This window comes from Haliaeetus albicilla, chromosome 1, assembly GCF_947461875.1.
Source record: "Haliaeetus albicilla chromosome 1, bHalAlb1.1, whole genome shotgun sequence".
Taxonomy (NCBI): domain Eukaryota; kingdom Metazoa; phylum Chordata; class Aves; order Accipitriformes; family Accipitridae; genus Haliaeetus; species Haliaeetus albicilla.
The window spans coordinates 51,748,084-51,773,499 of NC_091483.1; the positions used below are offsets into that span (position 1 = coordinate 51,748,084).

Here is a 25,416-nt window from a genome sequence, read left to right on the forward strand (position 1 = left end):
CTTTTTGCTCCAAGAGGTTACACATCTCATGGACCAGGCAAGGCAAAAGATGGGGCAAGGAATTTCAGGCATAAGACTGAAAACCGTGTGTCACAAAAAAATTTCCGGGTGTGCAAACCTGAGGAGGCAGTAAATTTGTGAATTATAGAAAACCAGACACACAGACCTGGAGATAAACAAAATCCAGTGCTCCAGTTTCAGGAAGCGCAGCTTTTGCCTTTGAGATACTGTACGTGCTGGGCCAGGGAACAACAACAACAACGACAACAACAGCAGCAAAATAGGGGGAGGCGATCTCAGACAGAGCTCCCTTTTATCTTTCTGATCTTCTCTTTCCCGAAAGAAAGGGCAGAGGCATGTAACCTTCGAAAAGACAGCAAACCGCCGGAGAGCCACCTCCAGGCTGTGCCTTTCGGTGCCCGGGGGGAGCCAAGCCGCCGCCGAGGACGCGGATCCCCGCGGGCCGGGGCCGGGGCCGGGGCCGGGGCCGGGGCCGGCGCCGGCGCGGAGCATCCCCGCCGCCGGGGCAGCATGGCAGCTGCCGGGGAGGTGGAGCCAGCCCCTGACCTGCCGGCATCGAAACACGGGCACATTAGCTGCCGTGGATCAAGCCTCCCTTTTTATCCTTCAGACCCGCGCCGGAAAGCGCTGGGAAAAATAAAGTAAAAATATATTATTTAAAAAAAAAAAAAAAGAGTATATATATGTCTAAAAGCAGGGCTGGTAGGAGAAAATAGGAGAGGGGCCAGGTGCGTACGGCCGCCTCTCTGCCGGCAGCGGGAGGTGGATGAGGAGCTGGGCTGGGCGCCGCCGCCATGGAGCACATCCGGATGCCCAAGGTGGGTGCCGGCCGGCGGGGCCGGGTCGGGGCCGGCGGGGAGAGGCCGCCCGGGGCCCCGGGCCGCGGCAGCATCCCCTCCGCGGACCCCCCCCCCTCCTGCCGGCTTCTGCTGCAGCTGAACGGAGGCTTTCACCGCGGCCCTGCGGGCGTCAGGCGGTGCGCAGCCACCCCCGGCGCCGGTCGCAGCCGCCTCGGCGGGGGGTGTTGGGGTTTTTTTTTCCGCCGGTTTGTTATCAAATCTGCCCAAATGCGCCGAGAGGTCAACGCGCTGTCTTGCGACGTGGGCTGAGGATTTGTCGGGCATTTTAGCGGCTGTTTATTCAGTCCCTCCCGTTAACGCCGACGCTGTCCCCGTAGGTGTCCAAAATGAGAGGTGTGTTGGATCTGCTTTTCAGGTGCCTGTAGTTTACCCCGGTATTTCAGACCTGGTGATGAATTTTGGTATGCCGACACTTGGGCGGTGTAATCATCCTTTTCATAGAGCTATCTGAGCACGAGGCCTGTATTTGTTAACAAAATTGCCATCTTGCTCTAAGAAAGAAAATACAGTTTTGGCACACAAAAATTTTAGATTAAAAAGGGTCATAAAAAAATGAACCAGAGCGATGTGTTAATCTGAAGTGGGGGTGAGAGATATCTTCACATTTATTTATTTATTTATTTGTTAACCCAAATCCCTGCGATTAACAATTTGTGTTTGATTTGTGCCTATTTGTTTATTATCAAGATTTAGTATGATGATATGAATTTGAGATGAGGGCCTCTTCTTACTTCATCCAGATTTTGGGGCCTTTAGGTGTTAAGCTGCAAATGTATTAAGAAGATAGGCATTTATAACAACTGCCTTTCCTTTCATCTCATTTCATGTTCTATTATTTGCCTTTGTGGGAAGGAAGAATATTAGAATAGTAAGAATGTATCCTACTGCAGGTAGGAAACAATTAGTGAAAGTTGTCTGAACAGATGTTTCGGACCATTAGCTGAGGAATGCTGAAAGCATGAATGAGGAAAATAGTGAAAACAAATTAATAAGGGTAGGAAAAAACCTAAAAAGAAATGGTTATATTTGCTATGAATGGAAGGCAAGTCCCTGTTGCAGGCAATGGAAGCTTATCTGTCAGTTTTTCTACAAGCAAGTCCTTAAAATGTTACTGTGTGTATGTAAAACCCATTTCTGTATCCGACAGCTTTGAGAAGGCACTGTACTGATGACTCAAACGCTGAAAATCTTACTCAGTGCGAGGTGATTCTGCAGTCTTGGTTCTTGGCACTCCCTTACATTATAGCTATGTTAAAAGCTATCTGTCTGATATAATAAAGCAGTTTGGAAGGCATGATTTAAAGGTACAAGTGATACAAAAATCCTTTAAAATTTCTTGCATAAAAGTAGAAAATCCAGGACATTCAACATGAGTGGGTATTGAAATACTTCATCTCTCCAGTTACTCCTAAATACACTGACAAGTCAGTGTATCTACAGTTACCTAGCAGAATTGATATCTTTGATTTCCTTGCTCAGAAAACCTCAGCTTAAAATCAGCCACCAGAAGAGTGTTGGGGTTTTTTTGGTTTGTTTTTATTGAATTTGGTTTTGATAATTTGGACTTTGACGTTAAATGATTTTCAATGCCAGCAATGTAAAAATAGGTAAGGGAAAGCTATGTGAGCATAGGGATATTCTCACTGTATCATGTGGTATTCGCTGGTATCACATTTCTTAACTCCAGCCAATTTTGTCCTGAGAGAAATTTGACAAGCAACTACCCTACTCTTTAAAGGTATTAATCTCAGAATAATGACACTTTCCTTGATTTGCAAACCCAGCCAAATGGAAAATCAAGATAAATCCCATACTTTAGAATAATAAACTTAATTTCTGAAAACAAAATTCATGCCCCAAGTAAAAGCTTTTCCTTCAAAAGGCAGTAAAAAAGGTCTATACCACATGATGTCCATTAGGACTTGGCAATTTATTTTTTTTAATTGAAATTTAACTGTAGTAAGTGATGGTTCATAAATATTAAAGTAAATCTGATATAACATAACTGTCATAAAAAAACAGAAAGAAATTCCACACCAGTTGGACTAGTCATTCATTTAGGTTACTACTCTGTCTGACAGTGGCAGAAGGAGAGCATGTAAACCTGGCCAACTTCTGCACCCTCTCAGCACCCACAGTTGTGTTAGGGTCCAACTCTTCCTAATTCGATTAGTGTCCATTTATGGACATCTCTGTGTGAGTTTGCCAAAGCTCCTTCTAAACATGCTGACACCTTCTGCCTCCACAACCTGCATGGAAACAAGTTCCAGAAGATCATGGCTGAAAAAAAAAAAAAAAATTACTTTATTCTATCTGTTAAAAAATTCTTAGTAGTGTCATTCAATAGCCCCTGCTCTAAGTTTCGAGGATTTGGTGAATAACAGCTCCACATTCACCTTATCCATGCCTTTGACGTAAATCTTGATCACAACCCACCAGATTCTGATAATTTCAGAGAAACGTCAACAATGATCCCAAGACCTCTTCCCTGTGTGGTAACTCTCAGTTCTGAGTCTGCGGTTGTGTAGATATGGTTTAGGTCGTTTTTGTTGCAAGTACATCACTTTATGCCTATCTGTGTTGAAGTTCACCTGTGTCTCTTTTGCCCACACACTCTGTTTTGCAAGACTCTTCTGGAGTTTTTGTGCCACAGATAAAGCATTTGGCTCTCTAGTGATAGCTTATGATCATACACAGACCTGAAGATTTTGCTGTTTACTTTTTTATTCAGGTCACTGATAAAGTTGAATAAAACCAGTCCCAGCATCAGACTTTGTAGGTCTTCACTGTTGACTCTTCTTCATCCTGAAAAGAGAACCTTAAGCCCCGGTCTTTGCTTCCTGTCCTTTAACCAGATTTGGCTGTAAAGGGACCTTTCCTCCAGTACCATGGCAACTTAATTTCTCTAATAACCTTCAGCTGGCAAAAGTTTTTTTGGAACTCTAAATATATTATGTCCTTTGGGTCACCTTCACCCATGTGCTTTGTAGCAGCATCACAGGACTTCATCAGGACTTCCTGCTGCAAAAGCCATTCTCGTTCGTTCCCAACAGACTGTGTGTATCCACCTGCTCAACAGTCCTGTTCTTTCACATGCTGTTGACATAACTACATAATTTTGCTAATGATACATTGTCTAGTCTTTCACCAAAAGACATGATACCTTTAAGTCTAGTTCTGAAGAATTTAACTGCTGTCTCTCCTCACCAAATAAAAGTAGCAAGTCAACAGCAGAAATGGAAACCAGGTCTCTTGACAGTTGTCTGTTAGACAAAACTACTTTTCTTCATTATTTTTGACATGGTATTCCCTAGACCTTCTGGACCTTCCCTGAACCTTCTGAATAGCCAAGTTCCTAACACACCATTTTATCTACTGAACGCTATTGTTCTGTCATTATACTATTGGTAGAACACAGAGTGCATGTATGATGTGTGCTTATACATATATACATATGTAGTAATGACGTTTTCACAAAGTAAATGCCATCCTATGTATGAAGGCTGTAATCTGAGTACATTTAAGAGTTGCTAACAGTCACTCATTGCTAAATAGAATCATATATAGCTCCAATAATCTTTTAAAAATTAAAAATTAGTAAAACCACTGTCTGCCATGAGTATGGATTGGGCAGCAAGATGGTTTATGTAAATGCCAAAACCCTAAATGTGACAGACTGCTCATAACGGTCATAAAAAAATTAATAAGCAATACTTCTGCACAGACTATAAGCACATCTTGTTAACATGTGTAGAGATATGTCTGGCCATGGACAGGTTGACAAATAAAGAGCTCTGAATTTAAGTTTGCTTCATAGGGAGACTTCATGCACTGTTGCTAATCAGTTACTTTATTTCATTTACCACAGTTCCATAGCATTTGTCTTTGTATATTGGCAGCAGTCCTCCTGAATGCCCTTCTTATAATAAAGAATACATCAGATTTATCCCTGGTGTAACAGCTGTCTTCAGTGGAGCTGGCAGAGAAATTAGTTTGGCTCAGTATCTCTTGTTAATGCGATACTTGGGATGACTTGAGTTACTCGAGTGCTTTCATTTTTGTGATGTTATGGTAAGGTGTTTCCTTTCAATGATCCCTTTCTCAGGCAGAGTTTAAGATACGCTGTCATTTCTCATGATAATGACAAATCTTTCTACCAGATGTATTACTTTCCAAAACAAATTTCCAGCATATGTAAATGAGTGTTGTTTCCTTTTGTTTTAATTCCATTTTCCTTTCCATAGTTTTTCATTCAAAAAGCTTTATAATACAACTCAATTTTCCCAATGTCTCCATCAGGAAACCTGTGTCATTTACATCCACTTTATATATGACACATGTAAATGGCAAAATATTTGTCCAGGTGCTCTCAAGGTCAATGGTAAAATTGAACTCAGCAAGCCTAATCTTTGATCTTCAACTACATCTGCTGGGTTGCTGGATCTCCACCTATTTTTAAGCTAATCTGTCATTTCTACCATTGCTCTCTGAGTGCCATCCATTGAGATAGGAGGTGATATTATAGTTAGGTTCTCCATATTCAGGCTACCGTTCTTTTGGGGAAAGTTCGATTTCACTTCAATGGTGAAGGAAGGTGGCAGCAGTCCTGAGGCAGTGTCAGGAACTGCCTGGGGTTGTGGGCTGGTTGTTTTCTCTATAAGCCAGGGAATGGAATGCCACAGGCACTTCACCATAGTGGTCCTAGCTCTTGGCTAAACTTTTATTTAGTTTGTTATTTAGGAAAGGCAGATGAGGTGAGGCTGGCATGGCTCTTGCCTTTTATTGGTGTTTTGGGTCATCAGCTTACAGTAGACACTTTATGGCAATCTCTTTTGAGTGCCAAGTTGATTTTCTGCCTTTCAAGTGTTGTGTAAAAGTAGAGAGTATTCACTTTTCTGTTCTAAGTATACAGCTTAGAGCAGTGCAACTTACAGCTCAGCTGGTGCTTTCTGATTCCATAACTGTTTTCTGACTTTACATCATGGTTAGGAAATGTTTAAGCTATTCTGGGCCCAGACATGCTTAATGACTTCAAACATGTCATTCTCCTTGACTGCTTATATTCAAAGTGATGCATTAAAACATCTACACTAATTCTGGACACTTTTGGCTCTGATTTTGTGCATTACAGTTTTTTTCTTGTTAATAAATCTTCCCTATTTAGAATGCAATTTAGTTTTCTCAGGGTTCCATTTATTCCATCTTTGTGCTGTGGAACTTTGAGCACAAATGACAAATTTAATGCAAATAAGCTTTGTAATATACTATGCTGAAAAGCGTTCTGTGGTTTGGCAATCAAGACTGGAGGTGGGTAAAATTAAAATAGGAACTGCAGAGGATATCTAGGTGGTGTGCGATTGGATTTAAAATCTCAGTTTGGAATTTGCTCCTAAAATGTTTGTTTTGAATTAGAGTCATCAAGGGACCTGCTTATTAGTGTCAGTTTAGATTTAACAAAATCTTGTAACAGCCATTATTCTCAAAAGATTTAGTCAGAAAATGGTCAAAAGGTCATGCAAATCATGGTTATTGTGCATTCATGATACCAGTTTCATTAATTTCCAACTCAAGGGTATTTTTTTTTTCTAACCCAACTCAGACAATTGTGGACATTTAAACTTTAGCTGTATTTGACTGAATGTCAGAACCACAGCCTAATTACTGTATGGATCGCAAATTTGATACAAATTATATTTACAGTTTATCTCAGTCATAAATCATATTTTCATAGCTAACCTGTCTGGCCTATAATCCAGCTGGGGATTGCCCATCTCAGCCTCAGTTTTCTCATCACCTTTATCATTTAAGTCACTTAATATATGTTTTTGGAACTGGAGGAGGTCCAGAGCTGTCTTTGATTTGTGTGGGTTTCAACATAATTTCATTATTAGTGAAATCAAACTAACTCCTGCTAAAAAGAAATATTGTGGTGTAATTTCAGTGAATCACATAGCCAGAATTGCTCTTTGGGTCTTGGATTTCCTCCTCCCCCACATCGTGGTTTAGTTTGGGTCATTCCCACTGTGTATGTGTGAATACCTGACTTTATCTGGTTATATTGGAAGATTTTGGCTGCTGTTTATTCCCCGAGCAGTATTTCCTTTTTCTTGTTCACTGATTTGGATGGTTTTTTTCTTTCTCCCAGGCTTGTCAGGTTGTAGCGTTGCTATTTTCCTTCTTTTGGAGTGTTTCTGTTGGACTCCACCATCTTTCCATTCTTCAGCTCTCATAATTTTATTTTGCCTTACCAGGAACTTTTCAATGAAATTATTTTAAATTGACATGTTCTTATTTACCAGCCCAAAATGAGTAACAGAAGGCCATTGTTGTCACTGAAGTTCTGTGAAAGCATTAGCAGGGTTCTGACGAAAATTTGCCTGTTTTCCTGGCTGTCTACCCAGGAGATTACTGGGGATCTGAGAACTGTCCTTTCTTCAAAGCAGCAGTGAAATTGGAGACTTTGGTGTTTCTGAGCTCCACAGTCCATGGTCAGTTCTGCAATCTGGAGATGTAACCATAGCTAGCTCTTGGCTCCTGGGTCCACAGTCAACGTCCTGCAACTCTCACAGCCCACACCAAGCCAGCACATCTCAAAGATCTGAGACTTGCATTTGGCTGGGGATTTGAGAACTTCGGTTCACGCTGTGAAACCAGGAACCTGGGAACTCTGGTAATTCAGGCTTGTTCACTATTAGGATGCTAATTCGGTCTCCATGTGGTAGAGCTGAAGCCTTTTATTTTTTTTTTACCCACAAAACTCCCCTTTCTAGAGCTTGGAGTTGGAAGTCTCACTTCTGAGCTTCAGGGTGCTCAGGGTTTTCAGGATGCCAACTCTCTAGGAGGGCTGTCAAAGGGATGGGAGTCTATCAAAGTAGGGGAGAGCAGATGAAATTTCAAGTTGTGAAATATTGCACTGAAGTTTTCAAAATGAAGTTTGCTATTTTTAAACAGCCACAAAATCTTCATCCAAAGTGAAAAACTTTGGAAGGCATAATTTTTCATACTGAAACAGAACATGTTTTCATCAATAGTTACTTCATTTTCCATTAGTTGCACCTGTCTTTGACTTTGCTGGAATTTTAATGTGAATAAATAAAATATTTCATTCACTGTGATTGTTCTGGAAATGCCTCCAACACAGAGAGATTTCAGATTTAATGTACCAGATTGAACCTCATCTTGCACCAACAGGGACGTTTTGGAAGGGTAAGAAAAAACTAAGCCAGAGTGATCCAAGGCACTGGCTATTTCTATTTGCCACACAAGCACTAGATGTACATTGCTTAGGGCAAGGAGCCAAACCAGCCTTGGCAGATTCAGCACAGGAGCACACCACAGTCTTCTGTGTCATTCTCTTTCCCTGATTTTGTTATCTATGTAAAATTTATTTGTGTTACAGATGTGTTTGGCACAACAATGTTATTCTGGTGAGGCAGTAGACAAAACCCTACATCCTGTCGCTGGAATTTCAAAATATCACAAAATTATCACACTTTTCTGCCTTTTCTTTGAGCTTGGAGTAGGTGGCACAGGTAAAACTGCTACATGATCCATAAAAATCCTATTTTGTTAAAGTGGGTTGCAATTTTTCTATTGGCAACATAATGAAATATTATCTAAATAATGGTATGCCACTGTGTTTTTTCAAGCAACTTGTTTGTTACAGAAGACTAGAACTAAAAATTTGGAGTGCAGTTTCAGCTGAAACGTCACTTTTCTGTTTATCTGCCTGAAGGTTGCATTGGTTTTTTTCTCCTGTTTGTTTTTTCTTTTGGGGCATCACTACTTTTGGGATGAGTTTTTTACTGTTTAGCATTAGGTATATCATTTAAGAACAGAGGCTTCATAGACATGGTCAAAGGAATTTCCAGAATCCTATTAGATTAGATTCACAGTCTCCATTCACATATTCTTTATGTGCCTAAGCTTCTAACTTACTTACCTAAATAAGGTACTGAAACTTAGATGGCATTAATACCTTCTTCATTTTCTGTTATAATAACCAACTTCATCTGTTCATTACTCTTAGATCTGTTTTCTCACTTCTGTAATGTGAGTCATATTTCTCATACTCATATATTAATATACATTCTCTTGTAAAAAAACCAGAAAATCACTTTTGGTTGTCTTCATTCACCTCTCTGTTCTTAATCTTTGGTCATCCCATTGGAAGTGTCTTGTGAAACAGGTAAAGCTGTTAAAACATGTCATATATTCATCATCTCAAAACTTTGTGCCTGTGTAGTAGTAAGAGTCTCTAGGATAGTTGACCATTTAAATAATAGCTAATTGAATGTTCACTGGTTATATCTATTCTACAGTGAGTCCAGGAGCGTACTAACTTTTGTGAGGTGAATGACTTACCAAGTGAGCACAGGAGCTGTTTTACTAGATCAGACTAGTGTTGGTTCTAATTTTGTACTCCAAACTTCCGTTTCAGAAGACTAACAGGCAATATAAAGGGAAGTGAGGGAAAGCATGATCCATCTGGAAAGATCCTTCCGAATTTACGTCCTGAAGCCTCAACACTGATGGAGCCCGTGGTCCTAATCCAAAGGTTATTTAAGGCAATGGAAGAATTCCTCTGGCTTGAAAAGACTCAGTATCAAGCATTTTGGCTTTTATGGGTTTGGTTCTATTTTCACTTGGTTTTCTTTATTTCACATTAACCTTAGCATTAGGGCCCTTCTACTGTGAATGCTTTTTCACTTTTGAAACTTGATTTTCATAGGTATGTCTGTTCCCAGTATGTACTTTATTTCTATTTTGGTTGTAGTGTTGTTTGTTTTTTTTTAAATCAAGTCTTTCTCTAAACACCTTGTTTTTCCCACATTGTGTGAGTGAGAAGGCATTTTCTCCCTTGTGGGATCCATATACTGACTCATTGTATTAATTGGAAAAGTAGTTTGTCTTTAGATTTCTAGTTTTGTGTCTGTTCCTTTTAGATTTAGGTTTCTCTGTTAAGTCCATAATAATATAAATATTTTCCTAATCCTGGAATTGGCAGACCTCCTTTGGATTTCTGTGCCAGGCTTTCATATTTTCAATAATGTGACCCTCAATAAAGAGGCAGCTGGATAAAGTCATAAAACAAGCTCTAAAAAACATGGAAAACCACATACTTTAATTTGCTGTCTTGGTATCCATGTCTAAACCAGTAACTCTAAAACTTATTGCACTTAAAAAATGGTACTGAAAATCATTAAGACAGCATGTCTGCAGGGTACTCTTTGATTTCTGTTTATGCATAGTAGGAGACTGAGGTTGGAGTGGAGGATTTGGGAAGTTTGGCTTTGGAGTGGTCAAGGCTGTAATCTCTAAGCCTGGTGTTACTGGACTCAAGTGGGTGGCATTTGATCTATTGGTGTCTGTAAGCTGAAGGATTGATCTATTTGCAACAGAAAATACACACTGACATTTCTGGTGTGCAGGTGTACTCTTCTGAGAAAGGCAGATCCCTACCATGAGAAAAGCGAGTCCTACAAATCCATCTTTAAAGCCAATCTTTTGTGGCCTGCACAGCTGAAATGGCCTGGTACTGCTGCTCTCAGATAGACTGCTGAACAGGGCATAATTTTGAACATGCAACAGAAAAGCCTGTATCAATGCAGAAATTTAAACGTAACATTTATTTTCAGTGTCCCTCGGCTGTGTGCAGAATTCTTTCTCCCTACTCCATCTTACTGCTGTGAGCAATACAATAATTTTCTGTATATTTTTTCAGAACTAAATCTAAACAATTTTGGCAAATGTAGCAAGATTTACTGACTTGAGGAAGCACTTTTTTCCCTAAATTAAAGCTGCTAGATATGTTTTTTAATAGAACACACAGAAAAATCAGGAAATTCCTCCCTTGCTCTCTTCTCGTTTTCTAGATAAATGAGAACTAACATAGACTGAAAGAGAAAACATACTATGGATGAGCTTTGTGGTACAATGGTGACACCATATTGCAATGCTATATACACTTGTAATAGGTCACTGTTCACTGCATCCATTGTACAACTGCTACTCAGCTATATCTGATAATATGGTACTGACCTCCCACGTTATATAGATCTTAGCAGACAATAGGGGCTTTTTAAGCCAAAGTGTTAGGTAATTTGTTCACCATCTTGCTAACATTGCGAGTCATTCCTTACAATTTTTTTCAGCTCTTTTCCAGTATTCCCATTTCACTTTAGTCCTTTAGTAAATTAGACTTGCTTACACTTTTCTTGAATATTTCCCCCCATCCTGTCAGGTCTGCCCTGAGGAAAATTTATACAATGCAGAGCTTAAGGTGTCTTTAATTAAATGTAAAGATTTTGGTATTTTTGGCTTTGGTTGATTCTTTTGACATATGCAACCATCCGACAGTGCTACAGATTGATTGTGCATTATTTTACTGCACTTGGGAAATCTTTTCAGAGATGGAAATATAAAAAAGTTACATGGATCAACTAGTTTTCATGATTCTTATGAAATAGAATAGAAACCACATTAAATGGCAGCATCAATTGACAATTCAGTTTTCCTTTATTCTTCTTCCAAGACTATGCAAGATCACTTATTGTATATTTTGTTTAACAAGTACAACACTATACTATCTTTGTGTGAAAAAAATTGTAATAGCATTTGGTCTTTTGCATGTTGTATTTTTTCACCCTCAAGAATTATGCTAAACACATGGATAGCTGGGGTCAACCAGGGTGAAGAAAGCTCAAATATTCCACTTGGCCTCAAACCATACCAGCTGTGCTCCTTTTTTCTCATTAGGCTCAGGCTTTTGGCTTGCACAAGCTCTTCCCTTAGCTTTTGCGTGCCTGCAGTGCTGAAGCTGGTCACAGTCCTGTCACTAATTCCCAGGATTCAGTTTTTTCTTGCTTTTACTCGCATGTGTAAGATTACAAGGTGAGTAGGGAAGGCGGCTGAAATCCCTGGGCAGTCTAGGAGCCCGAGGGAAGACGAAGTTCTGGATAGACAAGAAGAAGCCTTTCTAGGGCTAAGTGTGTGCCGCTAACCTAGCCAGCGCTGAGTAACTTGGCTTTGGGTCAACCTTTTCAGCAGCATAGGCTGTTGTGAAAGCAGCCTTTCTTTACCCTTGAAGAATCACTGAAACTCCTTTGCACAGTGATAATCGTAGTGGGCAGCTCAGTGATTACCACAGCAGAACTGGCAGTTCAAGTGTCTTCTACTTCAGGTTAGCTAATACATGGGGAGCAAACACACAGACCGAAAACGGATGTAGTGAGAATAAAATGCTTTGAGATGTTTTTTCCTAATTCAAAATTTCATTTCATTTGAAAATCCTACAGTAGAGACTGTTTTGTGTCAGACAGCATCTCCCTGCTGTACATGAGTGGTGTTGTGTCAGGAAGCAAAGCGATGTGGAGAGGTGTGGGACTGAGGTTTTGCTCCAAGGCATGTTTTTTCCAGTCTGACCAACCTGCTGTACAACTTCACTCCTCTCTCCTTTCCCTACTCAAGTCTGAGTCCACAGTCAGAACTGATCCTGCATTTATCTGAAAGAGCTTTCCCATGTGGAGTTATGAACAGCATGAAAGTAACTTCTGCATTTTTTTACGATGCTGTCATGTGTTTGGAGATACTGAAACATCTTACAGAAGTGAGAATAAAGGTAGCATATTCAAGAAGCATTTAAAAATAGGCCATGCAGTCAGAGCTTATTCAAGAAGTAATCTATACTAAAAATGAAAACAAATTAGGGTACATGGATATTTTTAGGAATAACATTTTGGCACGCCAACGTTTCTGAACACTTTCAGGGTCGTATCTTTGCCATTCTTCCTTAGGTGGGAGTCCCATTGAAACTGGTGGGAGTTGTGCCTGAATAAATCTTTGACCCATGCTTTTCCCTAATATGACATTTTTTTCTTGAATGACCTCCTGGCAACCTTGTTGGTAAGTCATTTGTCATGTTTATTCTCTGAGTAAAAAGTGGCTTCCATCTGTTCTTAATCTGCGTTCCCTTTAACTTCTATTTTTGCCTCCTTTTTTCTGTCATCTGTGTTGCATTGAAAATAGAGTTTCTGGCCAACTTTATTTATCCCCATGTAAGGGGTTGTAATCATTGAAATGAATCTCTTGGCAGACTTTTCTTTAAGCCTAGACAACCACAGTCATCAGGCAAAAATAAATGACGGGGGCAACAGTTTCAAATAAATTATTGAAGTTTTTACTTAGATGCCACTCTCCAGACTGGCTTGGCTAATACTTTCTTTTTTCCTCCCTAAGCTCTTCCAGTTCCCAGCTTTACAGGCTGGTTTTGCTCTTTTTTATTCTTTACCTGGTATTTTCTGATCTAGTCTGTCCCAACAGCTGTTCATTTTAGGCAAAGCACATGCGTGTGGTATGTATACTTTTTTCTGACGTTTTTCTTAGGTTCTCCAATAAAGTCTACAGTAGTTTTGGTGCAAAAATGGAGCACTATTTGGAGAAAAAGTAGGAGATTAATTACTACAGTGTCTCCTTCTGATAATAAATTTAATGGTTTTTTGCTATTAATGCTGATTTCTCACCATGCTGCTACTTTTAAGATAGAAAAACTCAGCTTCTTCCAAAGCACTTTTGCAACGTGTGTTCCTCTCTTGTGGAAATGAACGTATTCCCATTCCCTCTAGACCATTCAAAGACACTGTTTGATTTGGCTTTCTTTTCCTGATTGGGAGGGTGGAGAAGAAGAAAGAAGGCTCCTTCTCTGAATCCTTTGATCAGCAGAATGAAATCTAAAATTGAGGCTAGCTCTGTTTTTTTTTTTTTTTCTTTTCTGTCCATGGGTGAAGGATACTGCTTTTTCAGAAAGTCTGAGTAACTGGAAACTAGGCAGAAGAAACACAGATGGAGCTCAGGTGAAAGCCATGGAAATCCATGCAGGAGGTTATGCAGAGAGTTTTCAGAACAAGCTCCTGAGAGCTTGGAGACCCTTACTGCTCCTGAAGGCACTTCATGCCACTTACTCACTATAAATCAGAACTGTGGATTTGAATCCAGGTAGAGTTTAGACTTAAGCAGTTCCCTTTCCCTTTGGAAATGATGTTAGATATGATAAGGTGGTTCATGAGGCAAGTTATTAGTAAACCTGCTTTATTTTTCTCATACTCCAATCACAGATTGACATCTATCACATGAGAACTAGGCAAGGTTAATCAACAAATCATTCTAATTTTTATTGAGCCAAATTTTGAGGTTCTCTCTAATTTTAACTGATTATTACTGTATTCTTTGAGGTCAGCAGAAATAAGGGCTAGCTAAAAATTCAGTCCACTACATCATTTCATAAACAGTACTTTTTCCTTGTTGAGCCTGGTAGGAGAGCTCATTCTGAGTTGTACTTATTCACACTGACATACTGAAAAACTGAGAAGCTCTTGTTAGATACAGAAAATGTATGATATTTTAGATGCTGTGCTGTGTCATAAAAAACTATCAGTATAAAAATTCTGTTTTCTCAAATAAATAGAAATTGTCAAGAGTTCCACTTAACCAAAGCAAAGAAACGTAGACAATCGGACCAACTGTGTGTGTGTTTCAGTACAAACATTAAAAGTCTGGAAAAACAGTATTAAAACTAAAGTTACTTGTTATAAATGAGAATGTTGATGTAATAGGCACGTTAGAAACTTAGTGGAAGAAAAATAACCAATGTGACAGGCACGTCAGTGACCAATTACATGGGAAAGGCGGGTAAAGTCACGCCTGTCAAAGAGAAGAATTTTTGTCTTGAAGTAAACAGAGTCAAACCTCATAGATTAACTACACCACAAAAGCAAAGAGTCCCTCTAGATTGAAATTACAAGATTAAACAGGAAAGGTAAAACTGTAGCACCACAGGACTGCAGTACGGTATTAGGACTGTAGTACCAACTGTCCTACCTAAATAGTGGCATTGCCTGTGACAACCTAAACAAGGTCAAATGGGGCATTGAAGAGGGGAAATGCAATAATGGTGGGAGACATTATTTATCAAATTGCATTCGGGTAAATGGGCTGGGGGTGTGTGTGTGATTCTGAGTAAAATTTTAGGTTTTTTAAATGATTGCTTATGCAGAGGCTATTTGTTTATCTTGAAAAAAAAAAGTCATTCTAAATAATTCTAGGACCTGGTCTTAGACAGTGACAGAAAGACCTTTTTCAAAATACAGCTAGAACCTCTGTGTGAGAGCAACTAATGTACTTAGATGCAGTATTTTTGAAATAGCAAAAAAGGGGGGGGGGAATCTCCCATGGCAATGTTTAACTTCAAAGAGAAAACTACATAAAAATGTTAAAACTATTTAAAAAGAAAGAGAGCCAAAATTTAAAATGTTTATAGAAGTCATGCAGATTGTTTAAATATGGGAGCTCACTGCAAGCTGACTTCCAGAAAAAGGCTTTAGAAGACCAAAAAAAGGTTTGCATAGCTAAACAGCAGGGTGAAGGAGTAAGAGGATGTCTTTTATTAAAAGGACTTCTTTTATTAGCAGTAAAAGAGTTTTCTTCAAGTTGAAGTTGTGCCTAAATGAGGAAAATAAAGCATAAACAAGTTAAAAGTCTAAACAAAATAAGGAAGGCCAAAAGAGATTTTGAAGAACAGCTTGGCAAAAGCTACTAGTAAAGCCATTCTCGAGCTGTCTTTAAGTAGGTAAAATCCTGGCAGAATATCTACAGGACTAGTAAACGATCAAAGTAGGGAAGGTATTTACGGACATGCCCATTCTGGCATATTTCTCTGTCAAGAACACATCAGAAGATTTGTCACTAATAAAAGCTTTATTAGAAGGGATTTCAGAAGAAACTGGCAACAATGAACAGTAAAAAATTACCAGGACCAGATGGTATCCATGCAAGTTAAAAGAACTAAAGTACAAAACTGTCAAGCTAGTAATGATGGTGTAATCCTTAAAAGTTTCCTGGTCTGAAAAAAATGGAGGTGATAAATATGACACCTAATCTGAGAAATTGGTAGGAGCTGCAGTACTCTCTAGGCCTCCTTCTAAATCATTAGAATTATGGGTAACTATGATAAAAAGGGGAAGAATCAGCATAGCTTTCATAGAGGAACCCAGAATCTCTAAAATGTCTTTGAAAAAGTAACTGAACATACGGACAATGGTGATCCATTCGATAGAAGCTAGGTGGTCTTCCAAAACTCATTTGAGCATGTCCTTCATCAAAGGCTCTTGAAGAAACTTAAGTATCATAGGATAAGACATACAAGCCTCACAGTAATAACTAATTATAAAATAAGAAACAAATATAAGAATATATTGTCCATTTTTGGAATGGAGGGAACTCATCACTAGAGATCCAATGAATCTGTAAGAGCCTGTGATGTTCAGCTTACAAATGTTTTGAAAGATACAGGGAGGGGAGGAGATGCCAGAGGTAGAAAAGTTCACTAATGGTACTGACATTATTCAGGGTAGGAGAAATGCAAAATTGCTGTAGGTGCTTGCAGCAACGTCTCGTGATACTGATGGACAAAATTAATCATTAATAAATACAAGATAATACATATGGGGGGGTAGGTCTTAACTTATGTATGCAGGCATGACTTAGAGTTACAATTGCTAGTTCTAAAAAAACCCAAACCCAAACAACCACTGTGTTCAGCAGAGGACAAAAAAGCAAGCAGTGTTTGAAAACTTTAAAAATTGAATAAAGAACAAAATAGCAAACATCACCATTCTGCTACACAAACCTATTGTACACCCAAATCTTGATTTCTGTTTGCACTTTTGGCCTCTTCTTAGGAAACAGACCTCTCAAAGGGTAATCAGAAGTCTGGAAGAGCTTGTCTGGAATAGCTTCCATAGAGGTCACAACTCCCTAAAGTTGGGCTCTTCAGTCTGGGAACGCAAGGATGGAGGGAGGATCTGTAACAGCATGTGCAGCACAGAGAAAGTTAATGAGGAATGACATTCCCCGTTTACCAAATTGTTCACCAAATGCATGGTGCACCTGTTATTGGTGGCAGGTTCGAAACAAGCAAGAGGAAGGAATTTTTTTGTACAATGCATAGCTGAAATGTGAAGTTCACTCTCGCAGGGTGTTGTGGGTGCCAATAGGTTACAGGGATTCAAAATGTTATTTAACAAAATTCATGGAATTAAAATGCAGTTGGGGCTATTAAAAACTATGACCTCAGCTTAGGAAGCCCCCCGAGCTGCTGCTTTTTTGGAAGCTGGGATAACATCCTGAGGGAGCATCAGTACACGCTTGCATCTTATACTCTTCCCTCAGCAACTGCAATTGCCTGCTCCAAGAGATAAACTGCAGGACTAGGTGAGTCTCTGATCTCAGCAGGTGCAGCCATTGTATTTGCTTTAATGAAATATGACTTACCGCACCGTTCTTATTGCAACTGTTCCTATTTATTCAGATCCATCCTTTATTTTACTTGTAGCTCTGTATTAAAAAACCCCCAAACAAGAGCTTTGTTTGTTAGCATTATTCAGTCATGGGGCCCTGACTGATGAGTGGGGAGAGGATGTGACTAGGAGGCCTGGAAATTCACCCCTCAGCCCCTGCCCTGCTGTGTGAATGTCTGCTTTGCTTGTGTTTCATGGCCTAAACAACCTCTGTTTGTAGGGTGGAGGTGATGACTGCCTTGTGCAAGATCAGTGCCTGTACGGCAGAGTACTCGTTGGCTGGACTGCAGTGGTGGTACCTTTTTTGTCCAGACGAACCTCATTTTTTATTGTTGTTATTTGTGGGTTCCTTTCAGAGGGGCACTGCCTACATCTTCCCTTTGTATCATCCTTGCTCCTTTATATCTCCTCTTTTGCTTACTACTGAATGTTTACTGGGTTAATGCTGTGTTTCTTCCATTCCTCCTCACCCCAATATGTGACCTCTGAAGTAGATGGTCCTGGGAAAAGACTTTATCCATGCTTTCTAGCTGTTTTATTTTTGTTTGAAGCAGATTATAACTGGTCTTGAGGGAGAAGACTTGGGTTTACTAATTGTTTGATTTTAAGCATTTTGCTACCAAACTGGCTTATTTTGGTTTTAAGGATTTCTTTATTCCTATTTTTAAAATAGTGCAATGCATTTGCAATAGACATTGTAAACATGTAATTCTTAGGTGCTGGCATCATTCTGTTTCTGGTGTGATTTCAGTGGAATTATTTCTGCAAAATTTTGAGAATACATGGCTACATCCCATCTCTGAGAGTATTTTAGGAAGTTTCTGTCAAATTGATTTTGCTGATCCTCTTCCTTTGTATTTGTTGCACCCAATTCTGATTTTCAGAAAATTGGAGCAAAATTACATTTATTTCAATGCAAATGTGGTAAGGTCTTCTTCAACTTTGTTCTTTTTTTTTTTTCCCCTCTTCCATCTTCTCAGAGCAATATTTAAGTCAGCTTCTGTACTTCACACACAAGACTAGTCCCTTTTGATTTTAATGGGGTCATATCTCTTCAACAGTTATTAGCCCCAAGTCCTGAAGATAACTGGGTGTATAGAAGAAATTGTAAGTCTTGAGTGCAGAGTTGAAGAGAGGATGTAGAGAAGATTAGCCAGTGTGTTGAAGACCCTTTGCAGCAGTGGGCAGGCTGCATAGATCTGTGCTGCTGCTTGCATGAAAAGCATGTGCTCTCGTACAAGTCCAACATTGTAAAACCAGAAGAGACCATTTTGATAATCTACTACAAGCTATATAATATCGACCATCAGCATTCCTTGGTTTCACTTGTTTGAACTAGGTATGGTTTTTAGGAAAAATGACTAATTCTAGTTTTAAAATTGTTGTAGTAGGAAACCCATCAAACCCATGTTAGCAAACTTAACTGTTTTAGGCAGTTTTTATCCCATTTAATATCCACCTTGTTGATTTTTTTTTTATTGTTCTAGTTTCTCAGTCAGAAATGCCACACAACACTAGATAAATGCCTATGACACATGCCATACACAAAATGGTGTACAAGCCACAAGCTGGTGATCTCAGACTTAATAATGTGTTACGGACTCACCTGTTGTCAGGAGTGTAGTAAAGAGAGAATGCCCATTTTGTGTCCAGTGAGGCAGAGCAGTGGGTGTGAAGTCCCTGATTCCCACTGAAAAGTGACTGAAGGCAAAAAATTCTCGTGTGACCACTGCTGCCCTAATAGGAGCATAGGGACAAACACTGAAACATTTTTCTAAACTATTAACAGAAATTTGCCTGGTTGCTTGTGTGAGGCCCGCTGAAGAAAGATACTCTACCACTATCACCTCCTGTTTATCATTATTTTTTTAATTTAGCTTCCTATGTATCACTGATAATTCTGGAATGGCTTGAATGGACAATGTGGAGCTAGAGTTTAGCTGAAGGCCAGGCCCTGCCTTGCTATCCCAGGATTTTGGTAAGGTGAGATAACAGGAAAGAGCTCAAGTGAGAAATTGTCTTTGGAAGTCTTTGCTAACAGATTTTTGGATGCAGAGGTACCACAAGAAGGGGGAAAATGAGCATTAAAGTAGATCTGGAAATAGATCGCATAGTATAATCGCATTTTGTCATATAGTTATGCTTTTCTGATAGTCATTTCATATGGTACTGAAAAGTGAATTTGTTTGTAATGGACAAAATGTGGATGTTGAGATCTCACTATGGTAGGCTATGTCATAGCCTAATTGTTTCCTTTTTTTTTTTTTTCTGTAATTTCCTTGTATAGGTGGAAAATGTTCGGTTACTTGATCGTTTATCTTCAAGAAAAGCTGCACTGGGAACCTTGTATTTAACAGCTACCCATGTCATATTTGTGGAGAATGGTTCTGAAACTCGTAAAGAAACCTGGGTATGAGGGTTTTTTTTTCAGTTAGCTGTAAGTGCGTGGCATTTTATTGATGGTAATTTGAAAATAACTTGCAAAACAGTTTGAACATAGTAAATTAGTTCATATGGATGCTTTTATAACTTCAGAGCATGTGAAATTCCAGCATGGTAATTTTTGAAAATTTTCAACGGGTTCTGGATATTGCAACACAGTGAGAGGAAGAGAAGGACCTTCACTGTATGAATACAAGATGTGATTGACCAAGGAACAGCTGCTGTAAACCACAGCATTACTCCTATCATCCAGGAAGAACTGAGGAGAAATGCTTTGAATGTGAATTAATACTTTGGCTCAGTTAGCTCTTGCCTCTCTCCCTAACTGCTTGTGCTGGATCACTGATTTTGTTGTTTTAATTTTGGGTTTGGTTTTTTTTTTTTTTTTCCATAACGTAGTATGCTTTGTTATCTATTTTGATGAATCTATAACATATGTTGCATATATATATATATATAAGGGTACAAATATAGCTCTTTTGTCATATGATTTGAGAGTCTTTTATGTAGCTTGATTATGAATCCTTTGTCCATTTTTGTACTAACTATTAACTCCGTCCTCTTTTGGTTCCGCTATTCCCCTCCTGACTTTTATAGTAATGTTTCACCTCATCTGACACAGTATTTAGAATTAAACCAGGACTACCATTCTGCCAATGAGGAGGCCCAACATTTTAGCCTAAACTGATGCTGGTTCATCTTTTCACTGTGCAGATAGATGAAAAGAGCTCTTTTTCTGACAACCGCTAGCTTACACTAAAGCAAACAAACAAAAAGCTTTGGATAGCATGACCAGGCTAATGTTTGAGCAGCTGAAACACTCCAGAAGCGGTTCTTTGTCTGTAGGTGATGTATCAGGCGCTGCTTGAGCCTGAAGCTGGAGGGAGGAACAAAACTACAAGAGGAGGAGTGTGGGGATTTTCCAAAACAGTAGTGGAAGCTATTGTGCCTGCCCTGGCACATCATTATAAATAATTGTTTTTCCTCCTAAAGATTTGAATCACTTGGCATAACTGTTTTCAATTCCCTCACAGGTTCTTCACAGCCAGATTTCCTCTATTGAGAAGCAGGCCACCACTGCCACTGGTTGCCCATTGCTGATCCGCTGCAAGAACTTCCAGGTCATCCAGCTGGTCATCCCTCAGGAACGAGACTGCCATGATGTTTACATATCTCTGATACGTCTGGCACGACCAGGTATGGGAAGGAGATCGTCACAAAAGTCAATCCTCATCCTGAAGAGAGAGAATATAACAGAAGAAGTGTAGCTGTGCATGCCTGTCCTTTACAGGTTAAGAAAAAAGGTTTCATTAGAGATGTGTTATGAGAGAAAAGGTCTCTCAGCAGACAAGCCTTTTAAAATAATCACTTACGGAGCAATGAAGAAAGCACACTATAACAAGTAGTTCATTCCATAAAGTATGATATGAACTTTTGTTTAAAATAATACTCTAGGGTATCATGGGCCATAAAATATATTATAATGTTATTTTATGTCTAACTGTTGTTTACTGTATGCCTTGTGTCAGTGTGAATTTAGGAAAATACTGACAAGTCTTTAAATCCAGGGAACTTTCACATTCCTGCTGTGACAAAAAACTTACGATATATTTAGTGGTCATGTCAAGATTTGACTTTTCCCTTTCTGTGCTGTGCATAAATTTCTTAAAATCAGTGAAAGGCTGCAGCAAGTAGTTGATTTATTCCACTGGACTGCCTGTGTTCAGCCTATTATTATCTATGTTTTGAATGTGCTCTTTTTGAATTTCTGAATTCAGTTCAAGATCCTTTTGAAAACTTTCCTCTTTTCAATGGAAATCCAAACGTTGCCTCAAAGTCCAACATCTGATCCTCTGCACTATAGCTGCTCTCCTAAGAACCAGCTGACAAGGCATCTGGATTGTTCATGTTAAATGATAACTGCAAAAATACACCACCAACCTCTGTCCTTTACTATTACTTTAACAGTATGCAAAGAAAATGTCTACCACAGTCTGTACAAGGCTGACAACATTTTTATCTTGCTAGGAGAACACCAATTTTATCTACTGGGTGGGGGGAAATTGCACAGTCAGCCAGCACAGCTACTGAACATTATAAAGTACCTTCCATAATTACGATAGTAGTAGTAGTAGTAATATGTAACTGCAGCAGGTGTAACTTGATATGCTAGCTGATGCAAGATGAAAGTAATTAGAGAAATCTAAAAATAATGAGACAAATTCAGTCAGTGGTTTCTGCTCAGGTAAATCTGGATTAATTCCACGGACCTCAGCTGCAAGTATGTGTTCGTGCCTGCTGGAAGGAATGTGATTCTGTAATGCTCTTTCCCTGGAGCCAGGAGGAGGTGTGCATACTCCTGTGCACCAGAACAGGACACTTTGATACAGGCATACAGAATGACAAAGGGAAGAATAGCTGTGGTCCCTGCATACAAGTTCAGTGGCAGACTGCAATGTACAAGAAGGTTCGAACGAAGAAGATGTAATAAGAGCACCAGAGAATTAGCTCTTTGCATAATTCAGCTGCACAGTAGTTTTCCTTCTCCAGCAAACTCCCCAGTCTTCATGTGAGGCAGGATAAAATCTTGCTTACTTAAATTAGAAGGCTCCAGTTGCAACTTGAGCCAAATGTACCTTGACGGTGCTCTGCCGTGTCATTTTGTCTGGGCACAAAGCTGTACTTTCTTTAGGTAATACAGTTACTCAGCATTAGAAGGTATGTTTTACTCCATGAGGAGAAAATTTGACCCATTCAGGCTCTATTTTCCATTCTCTGCCTGTTCTTTTCATTCATTCCACCACAGGGGAACCTGAGTGAAGCCCATGTTGTGTACTGGCTTAATACATTCTATGCTATCTGATGTCCTAGTTACACTAAAGGAGCAAATTCGTGTTTGATTTTATTCTTGCTAGCTCTTAATAGCATTTTAATAAGGTCAAGCTGTCAGCTGAATTTGGACTTCTTGCTTAATTAAGCCATTTTCTGAAACAAGCTGACCATAACAGTTATTACAGGTGTAATAGCAAGACTGCAGATGCTTATGGCAAAATAACTGTGAAAGATTAGGGAAGGTCCTACAAGTACAGGCAAAGTGGTGATAACTGAGCTTTAAGGCACTGACAATTAATACTTGAACATTTTTGTTACCAGCTATAGATACCATCATGTAATAACACTTGTAATGTTGAGGCAGACATCAGTCATAAATAACCTGGACATATTTTAGTAGGTGGATTTTAAAGGCTTCCCATGTGCCTGTGAATAGCAGATCCAGTTGGAAGGAAAATCCAGATGCTTCTGACAACAAAGCAGTGAAAACAAGAGCTCAGATTGCTACCAAAAGCACTTTTTATTAAAAAGAGGTCAGATTGGATTTATGGATTATGCTAAAACTTTATGTTAGCAGATGAAAAACAAACCAGACTGTCTTCATAATCTGTGCCATGACAGAAATCTGAAATCAGAGAATACAGAAAGAGTTTAGACTGTCAGACAATGTGCAAATCATTCTTTTCTTTCTCCTTACTCATGATTTTGTTGACTTTCAGTACTGTCCTGACAGAGCTAACAAGAAATTTTCTTTCCTTTTGTTCATGCTTTTGTGTGTGTATACAATCAATTTAATGAAATTTTTAAAAAAGCAAAATATAACTTAAATTAAACCTTTAGAAGACATAATCAAAATCAAAGTAAAGACTTTGATTGGAAAAAGGTGGGAGCCTTATTATTATTAATATTGTTGTTGGTTTTGTGGTTATTATTTTTATAGCTGTAAATTCCTTACTGCAGTATTCCAAGACTCTGCTTATTAGTTTTATATATTATTAGAAAAGAAAGCATAGTCTTTAAATTTTACTGATCTTGTTAAAATTATATTATGGAGCAAGAGTATCAGTGGAGAACTATGAAATCAGAGAGGACTCAGCTTGTGATTTACTTTACTTCAGTTCTAAAGTTAAAAACCTGTTGGTCAGAAAGTTTTCAGGAACTTAGAACAACAGGATGAAACATACCCTTGTGACATAAAAATATCTTAAGTATCAATGAGAACGTTAATTTCAAGCTATATGCTGAATAGTTATTCATATCAGTGACAGCTGACATTTAATGGCAATGGTGTCTGGCTGCCATTGGTCACCAGGATTAAGATCCTCTTTAGCATAAATACAGATTTATTTAACTCCTAAAAAAAGTTAAAAACTCCAGCACCAGGAAAGTTTTTTATATGGTTCTTGACCACGGTGACAGGTGGCATGGCTACTTAAACAGTTTCGTGGTCATGATAAAATGGTTGATGTAATATATGCTATTTTTATGCTATTTCAACATCCGTATTTTGAATACCTTGGCTAATAATTCAAGGACAGAATTTTGCAGTCCACAAAACTAAGATTTCATTGAATCTGTTAGAAACTTCCCTGTTTAGGGACAAAGCCTTCTGAACTAGTTCATTTTTGGAAGATTGTGCTGCATAGTCCATTGTTCAGATCTTTTGTCTTTGCCACAGTATAGAGGTTACGTTAATAAAGGGACTTCTAAGCTACTTCTGGCCAGCAAATTCTTTTGCAGAACAAGTTCTTATTCTGGCACTGACTTCAGTTTTCTTTGATTGAAAGCATATGTCCTGGTTTCGGCTGGGACAGAGTTAATTTTCTTCCTAGTACCTGGTACAGTGCTGTATTTTGGATTTAGTGTGAGAATAAAGTTGATAACACACTGATGTTTTAGTTGTTGCTGAGTAGTGCTTACCCTAAGTTAAGGATTTTTCAGTTTCCCATGCTCTGCCAGCGAGCAGGTGTACAAGAAGCTGGGAGGGAGCAGAGCCAGGACAGCCGACCCGAACTAGCCAAAGGGATATTCCATACCATAGAACGTCATGCTCTGGATATAAACTGGGGGGAGTTGGCTGGGAGGTGCTGATCGCTGCTCAGGCATTGGTCAGCAGGTGGTGAGCAATTGCACTGGGCATCACTTGTCTTTTCTTGGTTTTATTTCTTTCTCTTTTTTTGTTATCTTCCGTTTCATTACTATTATTATTATTATTATTATATTTTATTTTATCTCATTTATTAAACTGTTCTTATCTCAACCCACAAGTTTTACTTTTTTTTACTGGTGGCAGGGCAGGGATGGGAGTGAACAAGCGGCCGTGTGGTGCTTAGTTGCCAGCTGGGGTTAAGCCATGACAGCATATGAATTTTGTCTTTGTGCTGGGGGAGGCTTTTACAATTCAGTAGAGAAGAGGTGTAGCAGAACAGTATATTTAAAGTAGCACTACTACTTTAATAAGGCACGTATATTGCAACATATGCAAATAACAGAAGAGCACAGTACTTTCAAAGTATACTTGAAAACAGTTATAAACCAGAATATGTGCTTTTGTATAGCAAAGCATACTATTTTAAAAGAAGCTACATAAAGGACAATACCAAGTTCTGCTTTTAAAGTGTGATTTCAGGATGAGAAATCTGAAGTGGTTTACTGTGTGTGTTTGTTTGCTTATTTTTTTCAGTGAAATATGAAGAGCTGTATTGTTTCTCATTCAATCCAAAATTAGATAAAGAAGAACGAGAACAAGGCTGGAAGCTTGTGGACCTCAATGAAGAATATAATCGGATGGGTATTCCGAACAACTATTGGCAGATTAGTGATGTAAACAGAGACTACGGAGTGAGTTGTTGTGATTTTTCTGTTACAGAGGCTGTCTGTAAAGTAAATCAACAGTCTGACTGTGGAGT

At 39.0% G+C, this 25,416-nt stretch overlaps 1 protein-coding gene across 2 annotated transcripts in view; it reads left to right on the forward strand.

Annotated features, from left to right (window-relative positions):
- The first annotated feature begins 668 nt into the window (after positions 1-668).
- Positions 669-25,416, forward strand: part of MTMR7 (myotubularin related protein 7) — a 52,855-nt gene continuing 28,107 nt past the window's right edge. For both annotated transcript variants that reach the window (XM_069789225.1, XM_069789234.1), the window contains exons 1-4: positions 669-839; positions 19,521-19,643; positions 20,710-20,872; positions 25,191-25,348. In XM_069789225.1, the coding sequence (XP_069645326.1) occupies positions 816-839; positions 19,521-19,643; positions 20,710-20,872; positions 25,191-25,348 (468 nt within the window). In that variant the 5' untranslated portion in view covers positions 669-815. The remainder of the gene's footprint in view (positions 840-19,520; positions 19,644-20,709; positions 20,873-25,190; positions 25,349-25,416) is intronic.